General features: G+C 47.4%; 1 protein-coding gene across 3 annotated transcripts in view; it reads right to left on the reverse strand.

Annotated features, from left to right (window-relative positions):
- IGDCC4 (immunoglobulin superfamily DCC subclass member 4) overlaps positions 1-21,062 on the reverse strand; it is a 97,625-nt gene that overhangs the window by 48,466 nt on the left and 28,097 nt on the right. For all 3 annotated transcript variants that reach the window (XM_069866381.1, XM_069866379.1, XM_069866382.1), the window contains exons 2-4: positions 14,768-15,097; positions 5,810-5,951; positions 1,887-2,020 (exon numbers count right to left, since the gene is read on the reverse strand). In XM_069866381.1, the coding sequence (XP_069722482.1) occupies positions 1,887-2,020; positions 5,810-5,951; positions 14,768-15,097 (606 nt within the window). The remainder of the gene's footprint in view (positions 1-1,886; positions 2,021-5,809; positions 5,952-14,767; positions 15,098-21,062) is intronic.

The following is a 21,062-nucleotide window of genomic DNA, read 5'->3' on the forward strand; positions in this document are numbered from 1 at the left end:
GACTCCTCAAGCCAGTCCAGGCATCCAAAAATGTGCCTCCAATGGTGAAGTGCTGAAACAAAAAAGGATCAATACCATGCCAGTCACTCATGGAGGAGTTTGCAGCCGGCACAGGTCACTGTAGTTCCCATCTGTCTTGGAGATACTCCTCCCCAGTTAGAAAAAAACCCAGAGATTTAACAGGCATGTTTTTCATCACTGTCAACTCAATCTGGTGAAAAACTCAACCTCACATATTTGTTTTTGCAGCCAGCGGGTGGTGTGGTGCTGCAGAAGTGAGATTTGGGTGAGAACTCCAGGCAGAAATCTGCTCAGGCCTGCTGGTGCTCCAGAAGGAATGTTTCCCGCTTAACCTCTTCCATTGCCTCCATTTGCAAAGCAGATTAAACATTGCAGAGTTACAAGATACAATTATGCAGAGCGAGTTATGATGCCAAGGACAGCATATTCACCTTCGTAGTTTGATCAATATTACTTATCAATAGCAAACCAGACCCAACATGGGAGCTGCCTCTAGAGTGTGGAATTGCCCATAGCAAGCGCTCCCCTTACCTCTGTGCTTCATTAAGCACACAGAGGATCTGGCAGGGGCTGGCAATTAGATACAGAGCATTCAACCACTCATGAATTCTCTGCAGATTCCACACAGATTACCTCCACGACACAATCCATTGATCAGAGGTGTATTCTCAGGCTCCACGGTTAATTACACTCCCTGCTGATGGATGAACAGCAAAGCCATCTCTGTGAAAATACATTGGCAGCAGAATGCCAAGCAACGCAATCCTAAACAAAGACAAAAGGGGCTGGGAAAGACTTCAGAGCTTTCAAGGTTAAAGCTGTCTACAAAATACACTGAGGTCAGCGTGAACAGGAGGCGGACGTGGCAGGAGGGCACTGTCCTGAGAGAAGGGACAGCTCAGCCAGAATCCTGGACCCCATGAGTTTGCCCACTTGCAGTACAGGGATTATACCATACTGGGGAGGTGGCCAGGCATGCTGGGATGGATGCTGGAGTCTGGAGACCCCCACTGCACTTACGCTTTCAGCTACGTTCTCATGTCCAGACTTGCCCACTGTGCTCTCGGTTTACAGAGAAAAATGCACTTAAGAGACTGAGGCCCAGATTGGGAGGTGAAGAATAGTGCACATCCAAAACCTTGCTCCAGTGGTCTGTGTCACCAGAAGAAACCCCAGCTGAGGCTGTTCCCAAACACCACAAAAAGATCTCTGGAGCCTACCCAACAGCTCAGAAAAGAGCCAGCAACAGACACAGAACGCAAGTAAGAAGTCATTTTGCCTAACCTCCTCTGGCCAATGCTACACATCCCAGGGTAGACACAGCCCTGCCAACTACTCCAGCCTCTGACTGTTTCTTACGCTAGCCTGAGCAAGCCTCTTCCTCTGTTTGTGTCAGTCTCCACTCATCTTGCCATCCCAGGCTACTGGAGGTAAGATCACAACAACTAGCACTTCCCCAAGGTGCAAGCAGTATGCCTGGCCCTTTCCAAGATCCCCAGAGTACCAACGAGTCTGGGGTGGTTAAAACCTACCTGCTGTTACAATTCATGTGCAAAAGAAAATCCCTGGGCACAGGGAGAAACAACCCCATTATTATTGTTGGCTGCCTAGTCCTGGGGTTAGACAGAGCAACCAGCCGTGACTCCTAGGCAGCAGTACCTCCCAACCCAGCCACTTATCCTGCTTATAAAGCCAGAGAAATCAATATTAAAATTCCATGTCTGCATGTTGGGGCCAAACCCTGCCATGAGCAGAGCCACCAGCAAGAGAGATGCTCACTGATATTTCAGCTCGGCTTGCCATCACACACCATGGCTATCCGGCAGATGTGTGCCCAGCCGAACACACTCGCACTCACACCTTACCTTTTAGGACACTGAGGACTGCATCATTGCTGTAGCGTTTTTGGGCGGCGTTGGTTGCCACGCAGTGGTAAGCCCCAGCATCACTTTCCTGCACATCCACGATTTGGAGGACACCATTTGGAAGCGTTATAAACCTGAGTGGCCAAAAGGAGAGTGTGAGATAGGCTGCGCCTTACCTGAGCTATCCATCAACTCAAAGCTCTTTTTATCCCTTCCTTTTCTCCTGCCAACGAATCACATGCAGGTCCTGGTAGCCACAGACAAATGGGACAGAGAAAGTTTTGAGCAATCCAACTGGTGGTTCTTAAAATGCAGCAGGTACACATCTACCCGTCGCCCTGGAGTCTTCACAACACAGGATCTGCTTTTGGGACACCAGGCCAACAAGGCTTTGCTGATACAAACCAGCTGTGCAGCATAGAACAACTACATACACATAAGTACATTTCTATGTACAGATTGATGACAACTCCGAGTGCCTTCACACACACTTCAGCTGGTTTCACCACTTGCTTTTCACAAAGGTTTGGTAGCAGAATAAAAATACAATGCAAAGAAGTCTAAACATCATCTTTTTCTTTCTGCAGCTCAAGCACACGAACGGACCAACTGACACACAGCTACACCTTCACGGTACAGCTCCCTGAAGCTGTACTATTCCTGTGCTGTGTTGATTGCTTCTGTTCTTCCAAGAGTTTCTGGTACCAGCAGCTGACAAATTTACAGCTGGGCATTCGGTTTCCTTATTTGCCCATGGGGTGCTACTGGGCAGCACTTCCATGGAGTGAAATGGCTACACGGCTCACAACATGAACACAACCCTTGCTGCATTACACTGAACAAAGCAGATGATTAGCAATTAGCATAAAAGTAGGAGCTGGCTGTCAGCATCTCCATTTTCTGCCTGGATTCCTAGATGGCAGCCTCTTTATTCTTGAATGCAAGGCGTAAAGCCTACGTGATCCTTTTTAATTATATATGAGATCCATTTTTAATTGCAAGCCTCTATAAACAGAGCTGCCGAGCTTTGACAGGCAGCTCTGGGTTATCAGTCTTCATTATGAAGAGGACACATTCAAAGGCAATTGCTAAGGGGAGGGATAGCAGCTATTCCACGGGAAGAGCACAAAGGCAAGTTATAGCCATGAATGACAGCTCTTACATCCACAAAGACCCCAATATGTAAACCCAATAAGTAAAACTGTGGTTCTGCAGGTGCTGAGACAGCTGGAGCGCCATGAACAAGGTCACTGAACCAGGAGGACCTTAAGAGATCACCCATCTTGTATTCAAACCATGGTCACCAACAGCACACCTGCTCCTCCAAATACTTATCCTAAATCTCCAGTATTGCAAATACCTCCCCTGCCCTCAGCAGCCTGTTCCAGAGACAAACATCCCTGCTGCGAGTCTAGCGTCTGCTCTGGACCTCAGCTGCTGCAGTCCGAGCTCATCACTCCTAGTCCTCTTCACAGCTGATTAAGAAACAGAAGAGCTGACAGAGGTCCTCCAGTGACCATACCATCTACTGGCACAATCCTACAGCCTGGTTCATGGACACAGACCCGCCAAAGCTTCCCATGTACACAAGGGCAACAGTCCCACATACCTAAAGCCATGCTCCCACTACTTACAAAGACACTTTATGAGGATCGAGCTCCAGAGAACTCAGAGGAGGTGGTACCCAGAAAGCCCTCACCAGCAAGCCCCATCAGGACTCGGGAGAAAGCAGACAAATACTTGCATCCTCTCAACTCTGCAGAGGGGAAGCCTCCCACTGTGGTAATATTTATTTTTGTCATGCATCTGCTATTTGAGTCTGTAACTAATATCAACATATTTCAAACACTAGGCAAGGCATCTCCCAGCCACTAAAAAACACTGCAATTATGTATCAATGACCCCTGAGGTCAGGAAGGACTTCTGAAAACTGTCCATGGTCCTTCCCCTCTCAGAGCAGGATCAGCTAGAGCAGGATGCTCAGGACCGTGTCCACGGTCACACTCAGCCCACACACTCAGCTTCTCTTGAGGGTAGAAAACAAGACACTGTTTCTCTACAGAAAGCAGGAGCTGGAGGCAAGGCAGAGTGAAAAGACTCGATCAGCATGTAGCTCAAGACGGTCCCTTCAGTGATGCCAGATGTAGAGAGAGCTACTTAATGCAGTAATCCTGTTGGGAAAGCACAACAGAAGTGAGCATTGCTCTCCCAGGGTAGCAAGGAGGGAAGAAAGACAGGATTTCTGTATACTGGAAGGACAGCACAGGAAGGACACGGATCCGTTGGAGCGAGTGGCTCTAGAGGCTGGTGCAAAACCCAGCCTGTACCTAAAACTGAAAAGAGCTTATGCCAAGAGACGCAGCACACACCCCAAAGCAACTGCAATCTAGAGAAATCCCACAAGCCACCTCTCGGCAGCTGCTGCAGATTTAAGATCATGGTTTTTAAAACTACTTCAGAGCCAGAGCTGCAAAATACTTGTGCCTCACTCACCTATGAATGTTTGGTTTTGTCTTGAACTTTTGCAAAGCAAAAAAGGTATTCTGAAAACCTCAATAACACTACCATTTGGGTTGCCTAAGTATTCTTAAAGCTCAGCCTTCAGTACTTCAAGGTGGCACCATGCTAGTGGCTGCACCCAAGGGCAAAGGCTTAAGAAACTGCCCAAAGGCAAGATCAATACAAAAAAAAGGTAAAAAAAAAGAAAATATAAAGAAAAAACAATGTCAGTTTGCCATGATGATTATATCCCCCTTAAAAGACACCATAAACACCAATGTAGTAGCATTATCTCAAGGGTTGTACCTGCAGCCCCAGAGCTTGATCTGGTCCTTAGGCGTGATGGGGTAAGAATAACAGAGAGCTCTGGTTGGCAGCCAGTGTTTCCTGGAATTCACTTAATTCCTTTGAAAGCTGGTTATATTAAATACAACAACAACAACTAGACAACAACATAAAAGCAAATCCTTCTGAAAAAGCATATTAGCTAAAACATGATTTAAAAAGCAAGATCTGCAGCCAGAGATTACAGTCTGGCTATTACAAGGAAAACAATTTTCAGGCTGCTCGTGTTGAAAGCAATCTCCGAGCAAGTAATTTCACAACATCCATCGAGCTGTCTCATTAAAAAGCCATTGCCCTATCTATTGCACGCTTCCCTCTGCAATCCTTTCTTTTTTTGTTTTTTTTTTCCTTTCTTTCTTTAATTAATTAATTTTCTTCTCATTACAAAGCAACAGCCTCCTACAAACCCTTAGATGCCACACTTCAGACTCAAGGATATAAGCAGTTATTCTTAATTACCGAAGCAAAATCATTCCAAACCTTACCACCCCCGTTTTTCCTTCCTCTCCTCCTGCCTTAAAATCCCTGAGAGGGAAACAGCTCCTTTTGCAAAACAGAACACAAGTTTTTAGGAACTAAAGGACAATACAGTCACTGATTGCCTGCAGGAGTGAGGTCTACAGACCAACTAACAGCTGACTAATGGTTTATCCTCTTCTTGTGCCTGTACTTGACTGTCATTAAGGAAAAGGTATTGTGCTTCAGGATTCTTATTTTTTCATCCCCCAAAAGAGAAAATTCAGGGTCTTTTACTAGATGACATAAGAATAAAACAAATAGAAAAACCTCCCAGGTTACTAAGCACACACAGTACTCCAGAAGAAACATTAGCTTCAAACACTTGGTCCACCACAGCAAAGGTTCCAGAACACAAGAACAGTAATATAAATGAGTTTGGCTCTTTTTTGTTCTTGGTGGTGGTGGGTTGGATGATATTTAGGGGAAGGTTAATTTTATTTAGGTGTTCCTATCATCTTTCTCTCCATTCTACCTTTTTATGAAGGATTTCCACATTGTAAATTGTCAGGCTTTGGGTTGCTTTCTTGTAAGTTAACCCAGGAAAGCAATCAGGGAATCACCTGGGTTCTGCTGGAACAGCTTCATGGTCCTTCTCCCACGTGATGACAGGGGAGGGCAGTCCTTCAATCCGACACTCAAACCGGGCCATGCCATTTTCTTCCACTGTCTGCGACTCTGGCTGTTGGAAAAAGCGCGATAAGGCTGGGGAAAGAAGAAGGGAAGGGAAGTTAATAATTCAGTGTTTCTCCTGAGCGTTGCAATCTGTTATGATGCACAAGTTAAAAGGAAGGCTTTTCTTTCCTAAAGATAGCCTGCAATCTAATTCCTCACTTGCTCATGCCCTCCAGACCCTCAGAAGTCCTAAAAACAGGAACTGAAAAGTTTCAATGTGCAAATTTGCTTCTTGCCTCATCTTCTCCTTTAAGGCAACAGTGTGAGAGCAAAGATAGGCCATTACCTGTTTTCAGCTGTTGCCTTCCTAAATCGCTTCCTTGTTTGTTCACTTGCTCCATTTGGGAAAGACACAGAGTGAGAAAAAGAAGAGGGGAAATACCACAACCCAGAGAGACAAGTTTCCTCTTGCCTTGTGGCACTCCTGCAGCCACAGGAAATTAGAACAAGGCAAGAAGAAGAACAAAGCCAGATGTCAAGTTACTTGCACAAAACAACTGCCCAGAGGCTGGCAATGCTGAAGACTGGCATGAGAGACCCAAGAGTTATGATCCTCCCTCTCTATAGTGATTGGCTTTGCCTGCAGCAACAAGCTTCATCCTGCTCAAGCAGATGAGATGCAGCCAAGGGAACACAGACACAGCTATCTTGCTAAGAGAAGGAAGATGGATTTCATACGTGCCAGGACACTTGTTTGCTCTCCAAGGCTCAACCCTGCCTTTATGCTTCTTTCTGTATTACAAAGCCTGAATTCACTTTGGAGACAAAGCACTAACGTTTGTGATTGCTCTTGGACTGCACTCTTCCTATCATCCATACACAGCCACCTCATCTTCCTCCCTTTCTACACACACAGCAAAACCCCACTGACTTCAGTGGAGCTGTAATCCTCCCCTGTGGCCACCAGCATCTGTCCTATCAAAAGCACAACCCGAAGGCATCTCAGTCACACTGTGGAGTTTTGAATATGCATGTTGGCTCCTTGATGGGGGCAGAAAACTTGTATTCTTCTCCACCAGAAGAACTGGCTCTTTCTTTCAATAAGTCTCTGTTAAACTGCCTTTGCTGTTAAACCCACCCTGCCATACAAATTCATCCAGCAAAGCTAAAGCACAAGTGCCAGAAATCCTGAACGTGGCACAATAAACAAATTTCAGCCAGAAAACAGGCTTGACTGCTGGGCCAAGCACAGCACTGTGCTTATAAGGACCCCAACTGACTTTCTGGTCCTCCAACACAATTATGTGCTTGTCCTACCACTGCTTCCAAGAACATCCATCATCAGTTTGGATTTTCTAGGACTCCAAACTGAAGCTTTCTTTGCATTGCACACAAACATACATGCATACACACTCACACTTCACTGCAGTGTTAGCTTGAGAAAGTATGTACAGTTTTGAAAATTAAATGCTTTTACATGACCCATTTTAACCTCAGCGTATTCTCAGCTGTCAATAGTGGTTTTCTTTCATTTAAATAGTTATCACATGTTTAAAGCAACTCATTGCTCTCTGCAGCCGCCACAGACTGAATTCTCTCACCAGCTGTCTGCCAAGTCTAGTTTTTCAATTCTATACGAATGGCAATGAAAAATGTTTTCTTAGAAAAAATGTGAAAAAGACATTAATATGTAAGGCTTCAATTCAGCCAACTGCTTTAGGATGTTCAAAGAGACATTCTAGACCACTTTAACCCAGAGCAATTTCTATGGATTGCAAGATCTTTTAAGCTCATGTTAATAGAACTTCTTGAATCCAAGAGTTTAAAAAAAAAATCCATCAAATGCCAGCGCATGTTCAGGACGTCACCATCAAAACAACCTTCTCATGGGAACAGATATCCTTAATGCTCTTTCTTATTCTTTTCTTTTCATCCTACAAGTGTTAATAAGAATATTTTGGTAGGCTCTGAAGGGTCACATACCCAGAAAGGTGATGATGAGAGGCAGGAATCCTTTTAAAAATATGAAATCTGTAGCCACCTCTGTTCCCTCTACTTCCTATCAGGTTACCTGTCTGTCTTCTGTTCCTTATTAAGTGCCATCATCTAAGCTGAAACGACAAGGTCCCAAAGTTTACAGCAGCTTTCGACCAGTTTCCAGAGACCAGAGAACCTAAGTAGCACCTGGTGTCAACAAAGAGCAACACCACTGTCACCAACAGCGGTGAAAAGGCTCTGTAAATCCCAGTGGGAAGCTCCCCACTCTCTCTGCTCTCCTTCATGGCTTGTGCATTTTGTAGAGTTTGGTAAGAGATGCTGGATGTTCAGTGAGCCAGGCTTCCCTCTGCACTTTCTGGCATGAAGTATAAGGGGGTACACCAAAGGTGACAGTGCTCTCTGGGGTTACTCAGACAACACTCAGTCTCAAAGCAAGGGGTTGCTGGCCATTCCTCCCCATCACCTGCCAGACCTACGTCTGTAAGACTGAAATTCCCTGCTGAGCACTGGATCCTGCCCTTCACCCAGCCCCATCTGCTTGCTGTGCGGGGCTCTGCAACGGCTCTTCAAAAACAAAGAGCCAAGAAATGCATCCATGACAGATTTCTCATTAGGATGTGGAGGAGCGTAATGCAGAACAAACATTGTTTTGCCTGTCAGTGCCTTCTTCTGATAACTCTTGTGGCGTGACCCAGAGACTGATCAGCTCAGCCATCTTCCTTCCACAGGATCCGGAGATGGATAGTGGGAATTCCTGAGGACCAGCTGAAAAAAATTGCCTCTGTAAGCTCTGACAGAAGCAGCCTGCACCTCCTGAGTGAAGGAAAGGACAGTAAACATGAACAGTAAACAGGAACAGGGGTCTTACCTTGTTTTGGCAACACCAAAACAAGGTAAGAACAGTGAAAAGGTTTCTTTGATGCAGGACTAAAGAAGAACCCTGGATCTCAGCACCAGTGAGGCTCAGGCAGAGGCAAACTCGCTGGCCAGGCTCACTGCCACTCCACAAGAATCCTCTGCACCAGCTTGGGGCCAAGACCACAGCATGCTGTCATCCTTCATATCCCTCCTCTCTCATCCCAAGGAGTACCAGGGTGGAAGAAAGGAAGCAAAACACGTCCAGTACCTATAATGCAACCCAGCCTAGGTTCAGGGCTGTGCTGCAAACAGGTGGCACTGGGAGGAAAGAAGAGAATCTGCCAGAGAAAGGTATGCCTACTGTGGAAGGAGAGGATGGGAAAGCAGGTCCTGCTACTCTGATGCACTGCACAGACGTGTGTGTGGGTCACAGCAAGCACAAGACAGGCTCCAACACACTGCTCACCATAGGGCCACTGGGATGCTTTGGAAGGGTTGTTCTCTTCTGAGAAACACATTCTGATGAAAGGGACCACTGCAGAAGTGCTGCAAAGTGAGAGGTTTTCACCTAGGGAGGTAGGGAAGATGATGCTTGAAGAGGGAAACAAAGATGACAGATGTATACTCGACATTATTTTCAACTCCTTAGCTAAGTTTTAGTTTGCAAAGCCACCTTGAGCTACAAAACACCTCCCAGCCCTGTTGCACTGATTACCTTGAACACAGTAATAGGCCACTCAGTAAAAATTACCCACCACAGGTGAGAAGGTAAAGAGCATTACAGCAACATGCCGAAACATCAAGCTCTGTGCCTTCAGGAACAGAGCATGCAGCTCCCTCCCCCCTAACATGTTAAATCCAGCTGCAGCCAAGCCGTGTGTGCCAAGGCTTTTAGCGCCGAACCCAGGGGTGACTGGAGTATGGTGAAAAAGAGCACCCTCCCCCTCTCCCAGCAGCCTGATCGGTGCAGGAGGCCGGCCGTGAGCTTAAAAAGACTGCCAGCCAGCAACACTACACCCTAGGCAGAAAATGCAGTCTATGCAAGGAATTCAGCCTTCTGACACAGGCTTGCTGCTCTCTCCCACAGCGCTTTGCCCCCAGACTCTGTGTGCTCGTCCCCTTATATCTCTTACAAATATTAGTAGGTATTTCTAAGATGCGGGCAACTTCAGCCCCTACTGAGATCACATACACTGCCCAGACGGTTCTGGACGGCTCACTTCTGAACTGGCTGGTGGGGTGAAGAGCAACGCGCACAGAAAGTCATGGAAGTGATTTGCCATGGCTCCATGGTGTGGTGGAGGCAGAGCCAGTACAGCACTTGGTCAAAGAGCCATATGGCAGCACAGGACCTGTGCTAATTCAGACAGGGCTTGCTCTTGTCTCTTCACAGATGCTGGTTCCCTGCCTACTCGAAACCGCATTCAAAAGTCACACTTGCTGATGGTTCAGAGCCTGTGCATTCACCTGCTGGAGGTTTTCCTGCCCAGCTTTGCCCTGTATACAGTCACCAGCCGTCATTCACCTATGCACCTAATCCACAAAATAAATAGCATAAAATCCATAAAAGAAATTCATAAAATAAGAGTATATCCTAGTATGTCCTTCCTCAAATCCCAGACACATCGTTTATCATGGAGAAGAGACACTATCCTTGCAGAGAGCGGATCACAAGAGGCGTGTGTGTTGATTCCTGCTAAGGCCTTGTCCCTCCAGGTGCAGCAACATGGCAAACCTTTCCCACGCTCGCTGCCAGCAGCCACACAACACAAGCCCATTCCCTCCAGGCACAGCAAAAGTGTTCCTCTCACAGTCACAATTACTGTAATTTTCTAGACCCTCCCTCGTGCACAATGTTTAAGCTAAATTAATGGCTTTAACAAATCTTCACAAATGTAGTTATTAACAGGTAGAAAGCTACACCTTCCCACCACTAGAATAACATCCCTGGTGTTTCCACATGGGAGCACGCAGGCCTCGGAGAAATCCGCACACCTAATTCATCCAACAGAACAGCTGCTTACTTAACAGGCATGCTCACACCAAGAGCCATCGCTCCTTGTTCACCACAGCCACCACTGTCGTGAAGTGAGGGTAGCGGACTGTGGATGGATACCCCACTCAGGGAAGGAAAACTGCTGGTCAGTTAATATATCCCACCTGCTGAACAGGTTTTCTTCTACTGCCCAGTACTGATCAGCAGTGCCCAGGCTAACCAGCAAAAAGAATAACTCCATCTACAAGTACACAGCTTTGGATAGACTACTGTATTCCGTGGCAGGGGAGAAAAAAGGCCTTCACAATCCTTGTTTGCACCAGCTGAATGCTAACATAGCAAGTGCTTCTGCCCAGCCCACAAAACAAATCAAAGTGAGAGATGCATTTCATTAATCAATTCCCTCGCTGCTCTCCATTCACACAAATGAATACGTTATGTCAGATGCATGTGTTTGCCACAGGAGCAGCACATTTCCCTGTGCAGATGGCAGTAAAAGGAGATAGATGAGTACACACATGGAGAGAGTTGACCTGAAATTCCAGTTGTGGGAGAATCCCAGAATGGGATGGAGAGACATGTCGCCTGTGCATGCTCCTCTGGAAAAATCCAGTGGGAAGGAAGAACAATTTAAGCCAGTCTCCTGGGTTTGAGATGTCTCCACTGTTCTCAGTTGTGAGTCACTAGGCAAAACCCTGAGATCCATAACAGAGGCACAAACCATTGCCACTGGGCAAGAGGCATGGCGCATCAACATGTCATCCTTAAAAGGCGCATCAACATGTCACCCTATTTCACGTTGGCTGGGATTGGGGCAAGAGCAGCCAAATAAATCCCTGGGATTAATGATGCCTTTTCCCCTCCAGGTCTTCCACCTCCCAAGACAATATCTGTGTGCAGTATCCCCAACTCCATCTTCACAGCACCCTTGTGAGAACCTCGGGGCTCTCTTCACTTAATGAAGGTAACAGCTATTTACCTGGCATTCCAAAGTGCTGTGGAAAAGAGAAGACAGGAGGGATGGCTGCCCTGCAATCTGTGGGTGCTGTGTGCCAAACGTACTCTGAGCAGAAAGGGAGACATGTTGCAAAAGTCAAAGATATTCCCAATTTGGCAAAAGCTTCACCTGCCATCAGGAGCGCTGGCTTCTACAGCACTGAAAATGAAATGAAACATGAGCTCAGCCAGACCTGGATCCCCTTCCTGTGGTATCAGAGGTTAATACATCATGGTGTAAAGTGGGTGTTAGGACACCAACTCTTCATCTTCACGTACCGCAGCTCGGAGCGAATGCAAAACCACCTCAGCCACGATTTCTCTAGACTGGAAATGCATTTCAAGCCTGTGTCTCCTGGCGTGCTGTGCAGCTGCATTCAACAACCTTTACATAAGTCACTGTACTAGAGAGAAGTGTTGACTGTATTTGCATTATTTTCTAACCTTGCTTGTTTAGTAGGTCAAGGAGTCATTTATGGCACTCACACACTTACAACAGCTCCATGAGCCAGTCCTGAATAGAAAGGAATTCTATTCTTGAATGCTGCACAAAGATTAAGCGGTTCAGGGCTTGGAGTGTCATTCTCACACACCAAAAGGAAAAACAGCCTGAAGAGCCCTTTCTTTCATGTCTCCCATTATAAAGAGACATTCACCTCACAAGACAGTCCCAACACCAAGTGGAGCCACAGACTCTATGTTTTGTAGACAGCTGTTTGTCCCAGCCTCTGCACTTTTCTTCATTGTCTGGAGATTCCCATAGAGTTCAGAGATTTTCACTATGCTGAGATGGGGTAAATTCTGCCTGTGGGAACATCTGAGCAAACCCAGTGGCACCTACTGCATTCACCAGCTACTGTGGGAGCTACAGCTGCTCAGCTCTGCCCTCCTCTCCTCACTCCCTGTTCCACATTGAACTCCTCAAGTCCTCACCATACTCCTTTCCAAATAGTGCTGACTATTCACCAGGGAACCCAGTAGAGACGGACAGTGACCTGGAAGCATCTGAGCTGATATGCACAACCAAACCCAGCATGTGAGACCCAGAACCTATTGACCAAAAACCTATTACCAGAGCTGCCATCCTTTCTGCTCAGGGCTATGACCTCCTCCCTGCAGCCTCCCAGTTGAATTTGCTCTCAGTTCCTTACAAGAGGGCTTTTTCAAATTGTTACAAGACCAGACCACCCTGTCACAGCAGGGCACGCTGGAACAGTATTATATTTGATCAACTCCTGATTCACACTGGGCCTCACTCTTCAGGCCCAGCACTAAGAACTGGAACTGCAGGAGGGGAACTTTGAGATTAGCACAAAGGTGTCAGAAAAGGTTACATCATCCTGCCTGCCTGTTTCAGTCCCGATACTGCCAACTCCACTCAAACGCACTGTTAGAAACTCAAAGACAAGAACAGCCCAGTAACCTGCATCAGAGAGGAGAGGTAGCTGTGGGGGCCAGGAGCTCCACGTCTTGCTCAGCCATGGGGGCCCAGCAAGATTTGTGAGACGCAGTCCAACAGCACAAGTCCAATATCCTGGTCTAGTTTGGTCTTTGTGGGAAAGGAGGATCCCATTACAGACCTCTCAGACAGCACCAATGCATGAAGGTTTCCTTACTCAGGAAGCCCCAAGCAGATGCTGCATAATGCAGTTGAAAAGCAGGGTGCTGGACACAGCACTCCATGCTGAAACTTGCTCACAGTGGCACCAGCGCATTGTAAAACTCTTCTGGCTTACCTGCCTTCCTCCCACACCTGAAATCCGCAGCACTGTGCTTTAAGAAGGTACATTTGGGAACATACATTCACTGCATGTCCCCACTGGGACCCTGGTACTTCCCTAGGCTCTGCCAGGCACACAGAGCCACAATGCTCCTGCTCTCTACAGTCACCAGCCTGGGCTCTCATCAGATAAGTTGCTCTGCCAAAGATTAAGCTCCTGCTCTTCCGCTACTCACTGTGCTGAAGGCAGAGCTAAGCTTTCACAAACAAAAGCCATCAGAAGAGAAGACATCCAAAATCCTGTCTGTCAGGACCTCACAGCACAGAAGATGAAAGAACCCAAGGCCTCCCTTGGAGCACCAGTTCCCAGCTGTGTTCAGTCTTTAACATTTCCACAAGGCCACATTCAGACACCCTAAAGCTGTCAAAGTCACCAGAAGTCACAAATGGTGAGGGTAATAGGTGCCCCTAGAAACCTATTATGATCTGTTATGATTTAAGCTAGCCACCCAGAGCAAGGACAAAGGGGAACTTGGACCACCTGAGTAGAGCCTGGCTCACTTCCAATGCTTTTTGCCTCTCAAGCAACCACCCACATCCACCTGTCTCTTGGTGATTAACTCTTTATCAGTGTATTAACACTCTTCACTCAGGGTAGATCCTGATCTGGACAGAGTTGCAGGCCATCCTCTGCCACCTCTGGGGTGTGGATGGTATAAAGAGCTCAGCAAACTGAGCTGGGAGCACACAGCACACAATTGCAAGTGGTCCCATCCCAAACACAGCCAGTCCTGCCAGCTGTCCTCACACTCCAGCACACACCATTCTGAGGTGACTCATGCAGAGGAAAGGCAATGGGTGCTTTCTCCCAACCACCTCCCCATCACCCGGCCCCTCAGCTTCAGCCAGCGCTCACAGACTCAAGGCAGCGCTCCTTATCTATGGCACAGGGGCAAAAACCCCACTGGAGCCTTGGCCAGGAGAGCCAGAGCTGTCATAGCCAGGCCTTCAGAACCACCTCTCCAGACAGAGGGTGCTGCACTCAGCCCTGTGAAGTTGTCAAGTTCTCTGCAAAAACCACCATTGGCTTTTGGAGAGAGACAAGGGTCCTGTTTTTCATTCACAGCTGATGGCACTTACCTGGGAGGGTTTCAGAGGATGGTAACAAGTGGGATAACAAAAAGACACCACCGCTTATTTGTGGACTATCCCAAATCCCACCTACACGTCAATTTCACTTCACAGACATTTTATCTCAGATTCTCTAGGAGGCACATGGTTTGTATAAACACCAGGAGAAGGAAAAAAGAAAATCAAAAGAAAAACCCCAACACTTACTTGAAAATCTGACTCCAACTGTTTGACTGGTGACAGCCCCTAGGGAGCTGTGAGACATGCAGGAGTAATTACCCTCAGCAACAGCCCTCTCAGGATATTTATTGTTCTTTGCCACAGCCTGGGATGCGATGAAGAGTGATCCATTCGGAAGCACGTGTAGATGTTCCTCCTCCACTAATGGAAACCCATTCTTCTTCCATGTGATATTGATCACCTGCTCAACAGGGGCCAGGTTACAGTCCAAAACCACGACTTGGTTTGGCTCCAGTATCACCTTTGCAGGACCAGCACTACAGCTCAGCTCCAGGGAATCCCCTTCCAACAGCCTTCCTGCAAAGAAAAGACAGCGTTGCAGTGGGGTTTGCTTTCCTTGGTTAGTCACAGCCTAGTTTTACATGGCGAAGGATGCACAGTTCTCCATGAGTGTGGTTGAAAATACCAGGATGAATTCAGCCTTGTCAGGTGACCAGCACCTCCCATTGCACTTGTGCACTACATTCTCCATAACGCATCCTTGAGGCTGCAAGGACAACCTGCACCATCTCTGCTACTCCCAGCAGCGCCCAGCAGTCACTCTTTCTACCCACACTTGCTTTTCTGATGCTGGATTAAAGTAGAGCATCTGGAAGAAGGTGAAGTGATGGCAATGGCAGATGCATTGGGACATAAGATGCATCGGGGTCCCAACCTCTCCTTCACCTGCCATAACAGCCCATGAGAAGGGAGGGCTCCCCATCACCTCCCTGCATATCAGAGCCTCCTTTGAGGCTGATCACCTCCACAAGTCAGTGAGGCAAAAGCAAAGTTGTCTAAGCTCAGCTTGGTACCGCAGTGCCAGCGATCACAACTCCAGTGGTGCACAAGCAGCCACAAGGCCAAGGCCACAAGACCTAGACAGCAAAGCAGCAAACTCCTTCAGAGGAGATGCAGGATGTGTTACAACACCCTCAGAGAGAACTGGCAGCAAGAGCTGGAGCCCAGCTGGGAACCAGGAAAGGCAGTGTCTGCTGCTGATGTTCACGTACAGGAAGACTCAAAGGAGAGCCAAGGGAACAATGGCTAAAAATGTGACCTGCTACCTCTGAGCCTTTTATCCCATATAGCTGAATCCAGAGTAAGAATGGATGGATGCATCTTCCCCACCAGAAGAGAAAGGATGTTCCAGCTGCAAATGGACAGCCACACCATATCTCACCAATGACATGCCCTTAGGCAACCTGCCTGCTGCAGCCAGAGGCCAGAGCAGTGACCAGCAGCAAGCGAAGCCAAACAGGTCTTTGTCTGGCCAGTTTCCAAACCTACATGCTTGTAGGAGAGTTTCACCTCTGAAACAAAGCTCAGCATTTCCTAAAAGAATACTGCCATTAATAAAATGCATTTGTTGTTAGAGTTCTCCAGAGACGCTAAGTCAATGTTAGCTGGCAGCACTGCTTCCACACACCAGCAATTTCAATCTCTACTGTGCTCAAACCATCACCATCCACTCTTTTTATGGCTCCACTCCAAATTATTTTGTCACTGCTCCAATCAGAAATGTTTCCTGCCTCTATAACAAGTTTATCAACACTGGATATGAACCACATGGCTCCCTGCCCGTCTCCTATCTCAGAAGGCTACAGATTAATTTTATAGGAATTCAAACACCCTATTAAACCTGCTACTACCTACTGCTGATAAAAGGGCTGCATTTTAAAAGAGTATGTGTTAAGCATGCAATTAGGGGCAATGACACGCAAAATTACACGTGTGGGGAGATGGAATTATTTCAAGGCATGTGCTGGAAGCTGTAGGTGCCCCTGAAAGGAAGGGCCTAACCCTGCCCACATGTGGGGCTGATGTGGTGCCCACCAAGCCCATGGGGATGCAAACTTGCCATGTTTGCCCTCACTGCTGGTTTGCAGAATGACCATCAAGAAATTGGCTTTGCCCAGCTGTGTCCCTTCAGTGAGAAGGAGACTACACAAGGGTCCTACCAGTCCCCTGCCTGTGATTGCTATCATTACAGGATAGAAGAGGCATCCCTTGTGCAGCATCAACACTATGGGCACCAGTGGGACAGGCAATTTGCACGGGTAGAGGTGGGAGCAGCAGGGCCCAGGACCCAGACTTGGCATTGCAAAAAAACCCACTACGAATCTTGTCCTAAGACATTAATAAAACTGAATAAACACTCCTCAACTAAGGACAAGATACCTTCCAAGCTCTGGAAACATAAGAGGAGGTCTGGTTCAAAACACAGCACCAAATTAGCAAGCCTGACAATGAGATAAAATCAGGAATGTTTAGTGCTTACAGAAGCTGCTGACTACTTCCAACCTCCATTCTTCATCGCATGGTGACAGAAATGGATAGGACCCTGTTCAAACACACAGCCACACGCTCATGCAGACTCCTGCTCACCTTTATCATCTTACCTGCCGGAAGTGTTGCTGTAATGAACACAGTGAAGACTACCCAAAACACCTACTTGGCTCACACAGCTACTCCAGACATTGACACAAACATGGAGATGGGCTTCCAAGTCAGAAAGGTCTTTCCACATACCAGCTCAAAGCAGGTGATTTAGCTACAGATGTGTGCTTTGGAGCCAGGGAGCTTTTTACCTTTAGCACCTCCTGGATGCAGTTTCAAGCATCAAAACCTGGCAGAACTGGAAGTTTTCAGCTCACGGCTCCCTCATTTGAGGGCAGGGAACCTTGCACAGCATTGCCCTATGGAGGGCAACATCACATATATATTCAAAGCAGGCTTTTACATCACAGCACATAAAACCACCCATCTACCTGCTACCCAGAGACTACCCAGCACAACTGAGAACAGCTCCAAATACTTCTCTGGAGGAAAAGAAGCCAAAAGTAGAGTGGTGAGTTGTGAGGAGAGAGGAACAGTGCAGTCTGTGCCCATCCAGCCCAGGTAAAAGTAGAGTTCCTACTAAACTCCATGAAGCTGAGCAAATTGCTGAGCTACTCTAAGACAGGCAGTGGTGGCTTCAAGATTATAAATATATGTGCAAATACCTATTTACATATGTAAAGTCAGCTCTCTTTGCCTTAACCGTTTTGACTGAAGACTGCCTGCTTGTGTGTTGGGTTCAGCTGAAGGACAATACAGGAGCGGGCACCGCTCTCTCTTACTTGGCTGCACTCCAGACCCAGAGCTGGCTGCGGGTGGGTGGAGGTGACGCAGCAGCAGGTTCAACTGAGCAAGTTGCACCCCCAAGCGTCACCACTATGGGCAGCACAGACCTGAGTTTTCGATCTGACTTCTGTGACAAATGCTTAAGTCCCGAGGTGGAATGTAAAGTCAGACTATGTTTATCTATTTGCCTTAAACATTTTGTCTGAGGACTACCCACTTGTGGCACCAGCTTGTCTGTAGTACCGAGGCTCAGGGGGGGCAGTGCAGGAGCAGGCACAGCTCTCCCTCGCTGGGGTGAAGTCGGGCCCCAGAGCTAGCTTTGGTGGGGGGAAGGGATGCAGCCATTGCTGCTGACCCCGCTACCCCCAAAAAGACACAGGCTGATGAGGGTCGGGCTGGCCTTATAAAGGACTCTCAAGGAACCAGGGGGCAGTCTCGCTCTCACCTCCATGCTCGCTCTCACTCACACACTTCAATCGGACCAGCCTGCACCACACAGCATGGACCACGTGGTCCCGAGATCATCTGCTGCCTTCGATGTGGTGATTTCTTTCCTTCTCTCTCTCTTTCTCTCTCTCTCCCCCATTACCTTATGGTGTGTGTGATGAATCGGAGCCGAGGGACCTTGGTGGTTTTCAGGGATTCATTCCTGTAACTTTGGGTGGTTGCACCCCCCCGTGTCTTTGATGTGCGCCCCGGTATCTTGGTGTGTTTATATTTGCTAGAGCCAGAAATAAATACTGTTTTGATATTCACCCTGGGAGTGACCTTATTGGCCTCCGGATCGCCACACAGACAAACGAACCCAATTCCCCCCCAGTCAGGGCTGGACATGAGCATGTGGCTCATGGGTCCAGGTTGTGACAACATATATAGAACATATATACTGCATATATGTGTATGCACACACAGAGTTCTGGGGAATGAAGATGTATTGAAATGTCTTTGATGCAGCAAGTTAAAAGCATTTTCTTCCCATGAAAACTATATTTTCTGACTCAGGCTCTGCAGGGCTCTGCCATGCTGCTGACCCTGAGGGTTCATTACACACAACAACAGCCCAGAAGATGTTCTTTTTTCCCATCTGTGTCCTCACTTCCATCAGCCAGCCAGCCAGTCAAGGCTTGGTGAAGTAAATGAAAAAGTCTCCTGCAGAGTGAGATAAAAAACAGGGCATTTTGGATGAACAAAGGTTGTAAACCTCCTAGGCACAAAGCTGTCCTCTGCCCTCCATGGGAGTACCACCCCTGCCAGCAGCAGACTTGATTCCAGCTCCAAAGAAGGCATCTGAAAATCCATGTTAAACCAGTCAATATCTCCCTTCCCAAATGGCACATCTCAAAGCACAGCAAAGCCCACTCCTACCATCCCCTGTCCCCTGCATCAGAGGCAGGAATCACTCAACTTACCACTCGGCAAAGCAGAAAAAGAATCAACTTCCTTGATTTTCATAATTTCATACCCATAAACAACCAGGTGAAGTGTGAGCTAGCAATGCAGTGAACTCTGACAGATTCCTAACAATGCAATTACTTGGTCAGAGACAAGACTCTCCGAGCAGTGTTTTCACATCCAAGACACACAATATTCCAAACCCATAGATCTGTTGGGAGCTTGCACTCCATGGCTGAGAACAGCACAAAACCCCACCTGTCTCCTTGGATGTCGGGTTCTTTCCCATCCTTGGGATCTAGCCACTTAAATTGAGGAGAAAAGACCTAGACAAGGGAGATGCTTGTTCAAGTGAAATTTTGGCTGTTGGCAGTAAACATGCCCTTGAGCTCTGTTACACAGCACGAGCAAATAAAAGGTCACTGTTCAACAGGAGACAAATGGCTTTGTTCAGAGGAGGAGCTGTGTTTGAGTAATTACTTTAAAACCAAAACATACAGGCATAATGCTACTGGCTTATCAATGATTCCTTCTTTTTGCACAGCACCTCACACAACTGATCCACAATTCCTGAGTGAAGTCCATGAGTAAGCTCACTTCCTGCTCCAGAACAGCACATCTCCACACGGACACCCACCACTGTCGCACTAGTTCAGCCAGCCAGAGCTGCAAATGCACCACTGCCATAAACTCAGCAGATAAACCTAACCCAGTTACACAGCACAGGGTCTTCTCTGGCTGGTGTCAGGACACCCCAACAGCTCCCCATCACCACCACAACGTTGACACCAACCAAGTCACCATCCAAAGGGGATGTCCTAAAGGCAGACAGAAAGGCAGTGTTTGAGGGAGATGTACTGTCTTATCTTCAACAAACTCATTCAGCTGGGGGAGACAAAGAAGCTTAGGCACAAACAAGATCACAAGGCACACACATACCCCAGCCCATTCTCACAAACATCCAGCCTGGCAAATACAAGGCTTAGACCTTCACTTTAAGGCAGGGCAAGCTCATCTTTAGCACAGCTGAGTGAGGCCCCAGGATGAACTCGAGGACAGGACCCAACTCAAAGCAGCAAAAATACTGACAGCTTCAAGTGCCTTCACTCAAAAAACATCAAACACTTCCAGCCCAAAACAAAGTTGCACCAAGCCAGATAGAACCCATTACAGCCCAGGCCTTGGGAGATTAATACTTCACAGAGAGAAAGTACAAGGATTTCTAATCTGACACACTTCCAGAGCTGACATCACTTCTTGTTCTTGGCAGATGGGAGATTTTCCTGGGAAGCCGCTGTTGCACTGCAGCTCCCACAGCCTGGAGCCTGGCCAGCGTGTTTCCTATTCCACACACATCTGGCACTTTGGAACCGGTTTGTGCACCTTGCAGAGCTCTAGCCAAAGAAAACCTTCCCAGGAGCAAGGAAAGTGGCTCAGAAGAGGCGAGCAGAGCACTTGGTCATCATGTGTGTTCTGTGGGATATTAGGCAGCAAGAGGAAAAACCTCCTCTCTCCTCTCCACAGCCTGCAGGAGGTGGCAGGAATTCAAACTGCAGTAGAGCCTCTGCACTGTCACCTCTCTTAATTTATATATTTATTTTGGATGCTGAACTCATGGAACTCAACAGCACAATTAATCTCATTTAATCAGGAGTGAACAGCACTGCAGAAAAACTTCAATTGCTACTTCCAAAGGGTTTTCCTACCTCTCAGCAAGCCAACTAGCGTGCCATTGTTCTGCTCAAAGTAACCTTTTGGTGATGCT

Source organism: Phaenicophaeus curvirostris, chromosome 12 (assembly GCF_032191515.1).
Source record: "Phaenicophaeus curvirostris isolate KB17595 chromosome 12, BPBGC_Pcur_1.0, whole genome shotgun sequence".
Classification (NCBI taxonomy): domain Eukaryota; kingdom Metazoa; phylum Chordata; class Aves; order Cuculiformes; family Cuculidae; genus Phaenicophaeus; species Phaenicophaeus curvirostris.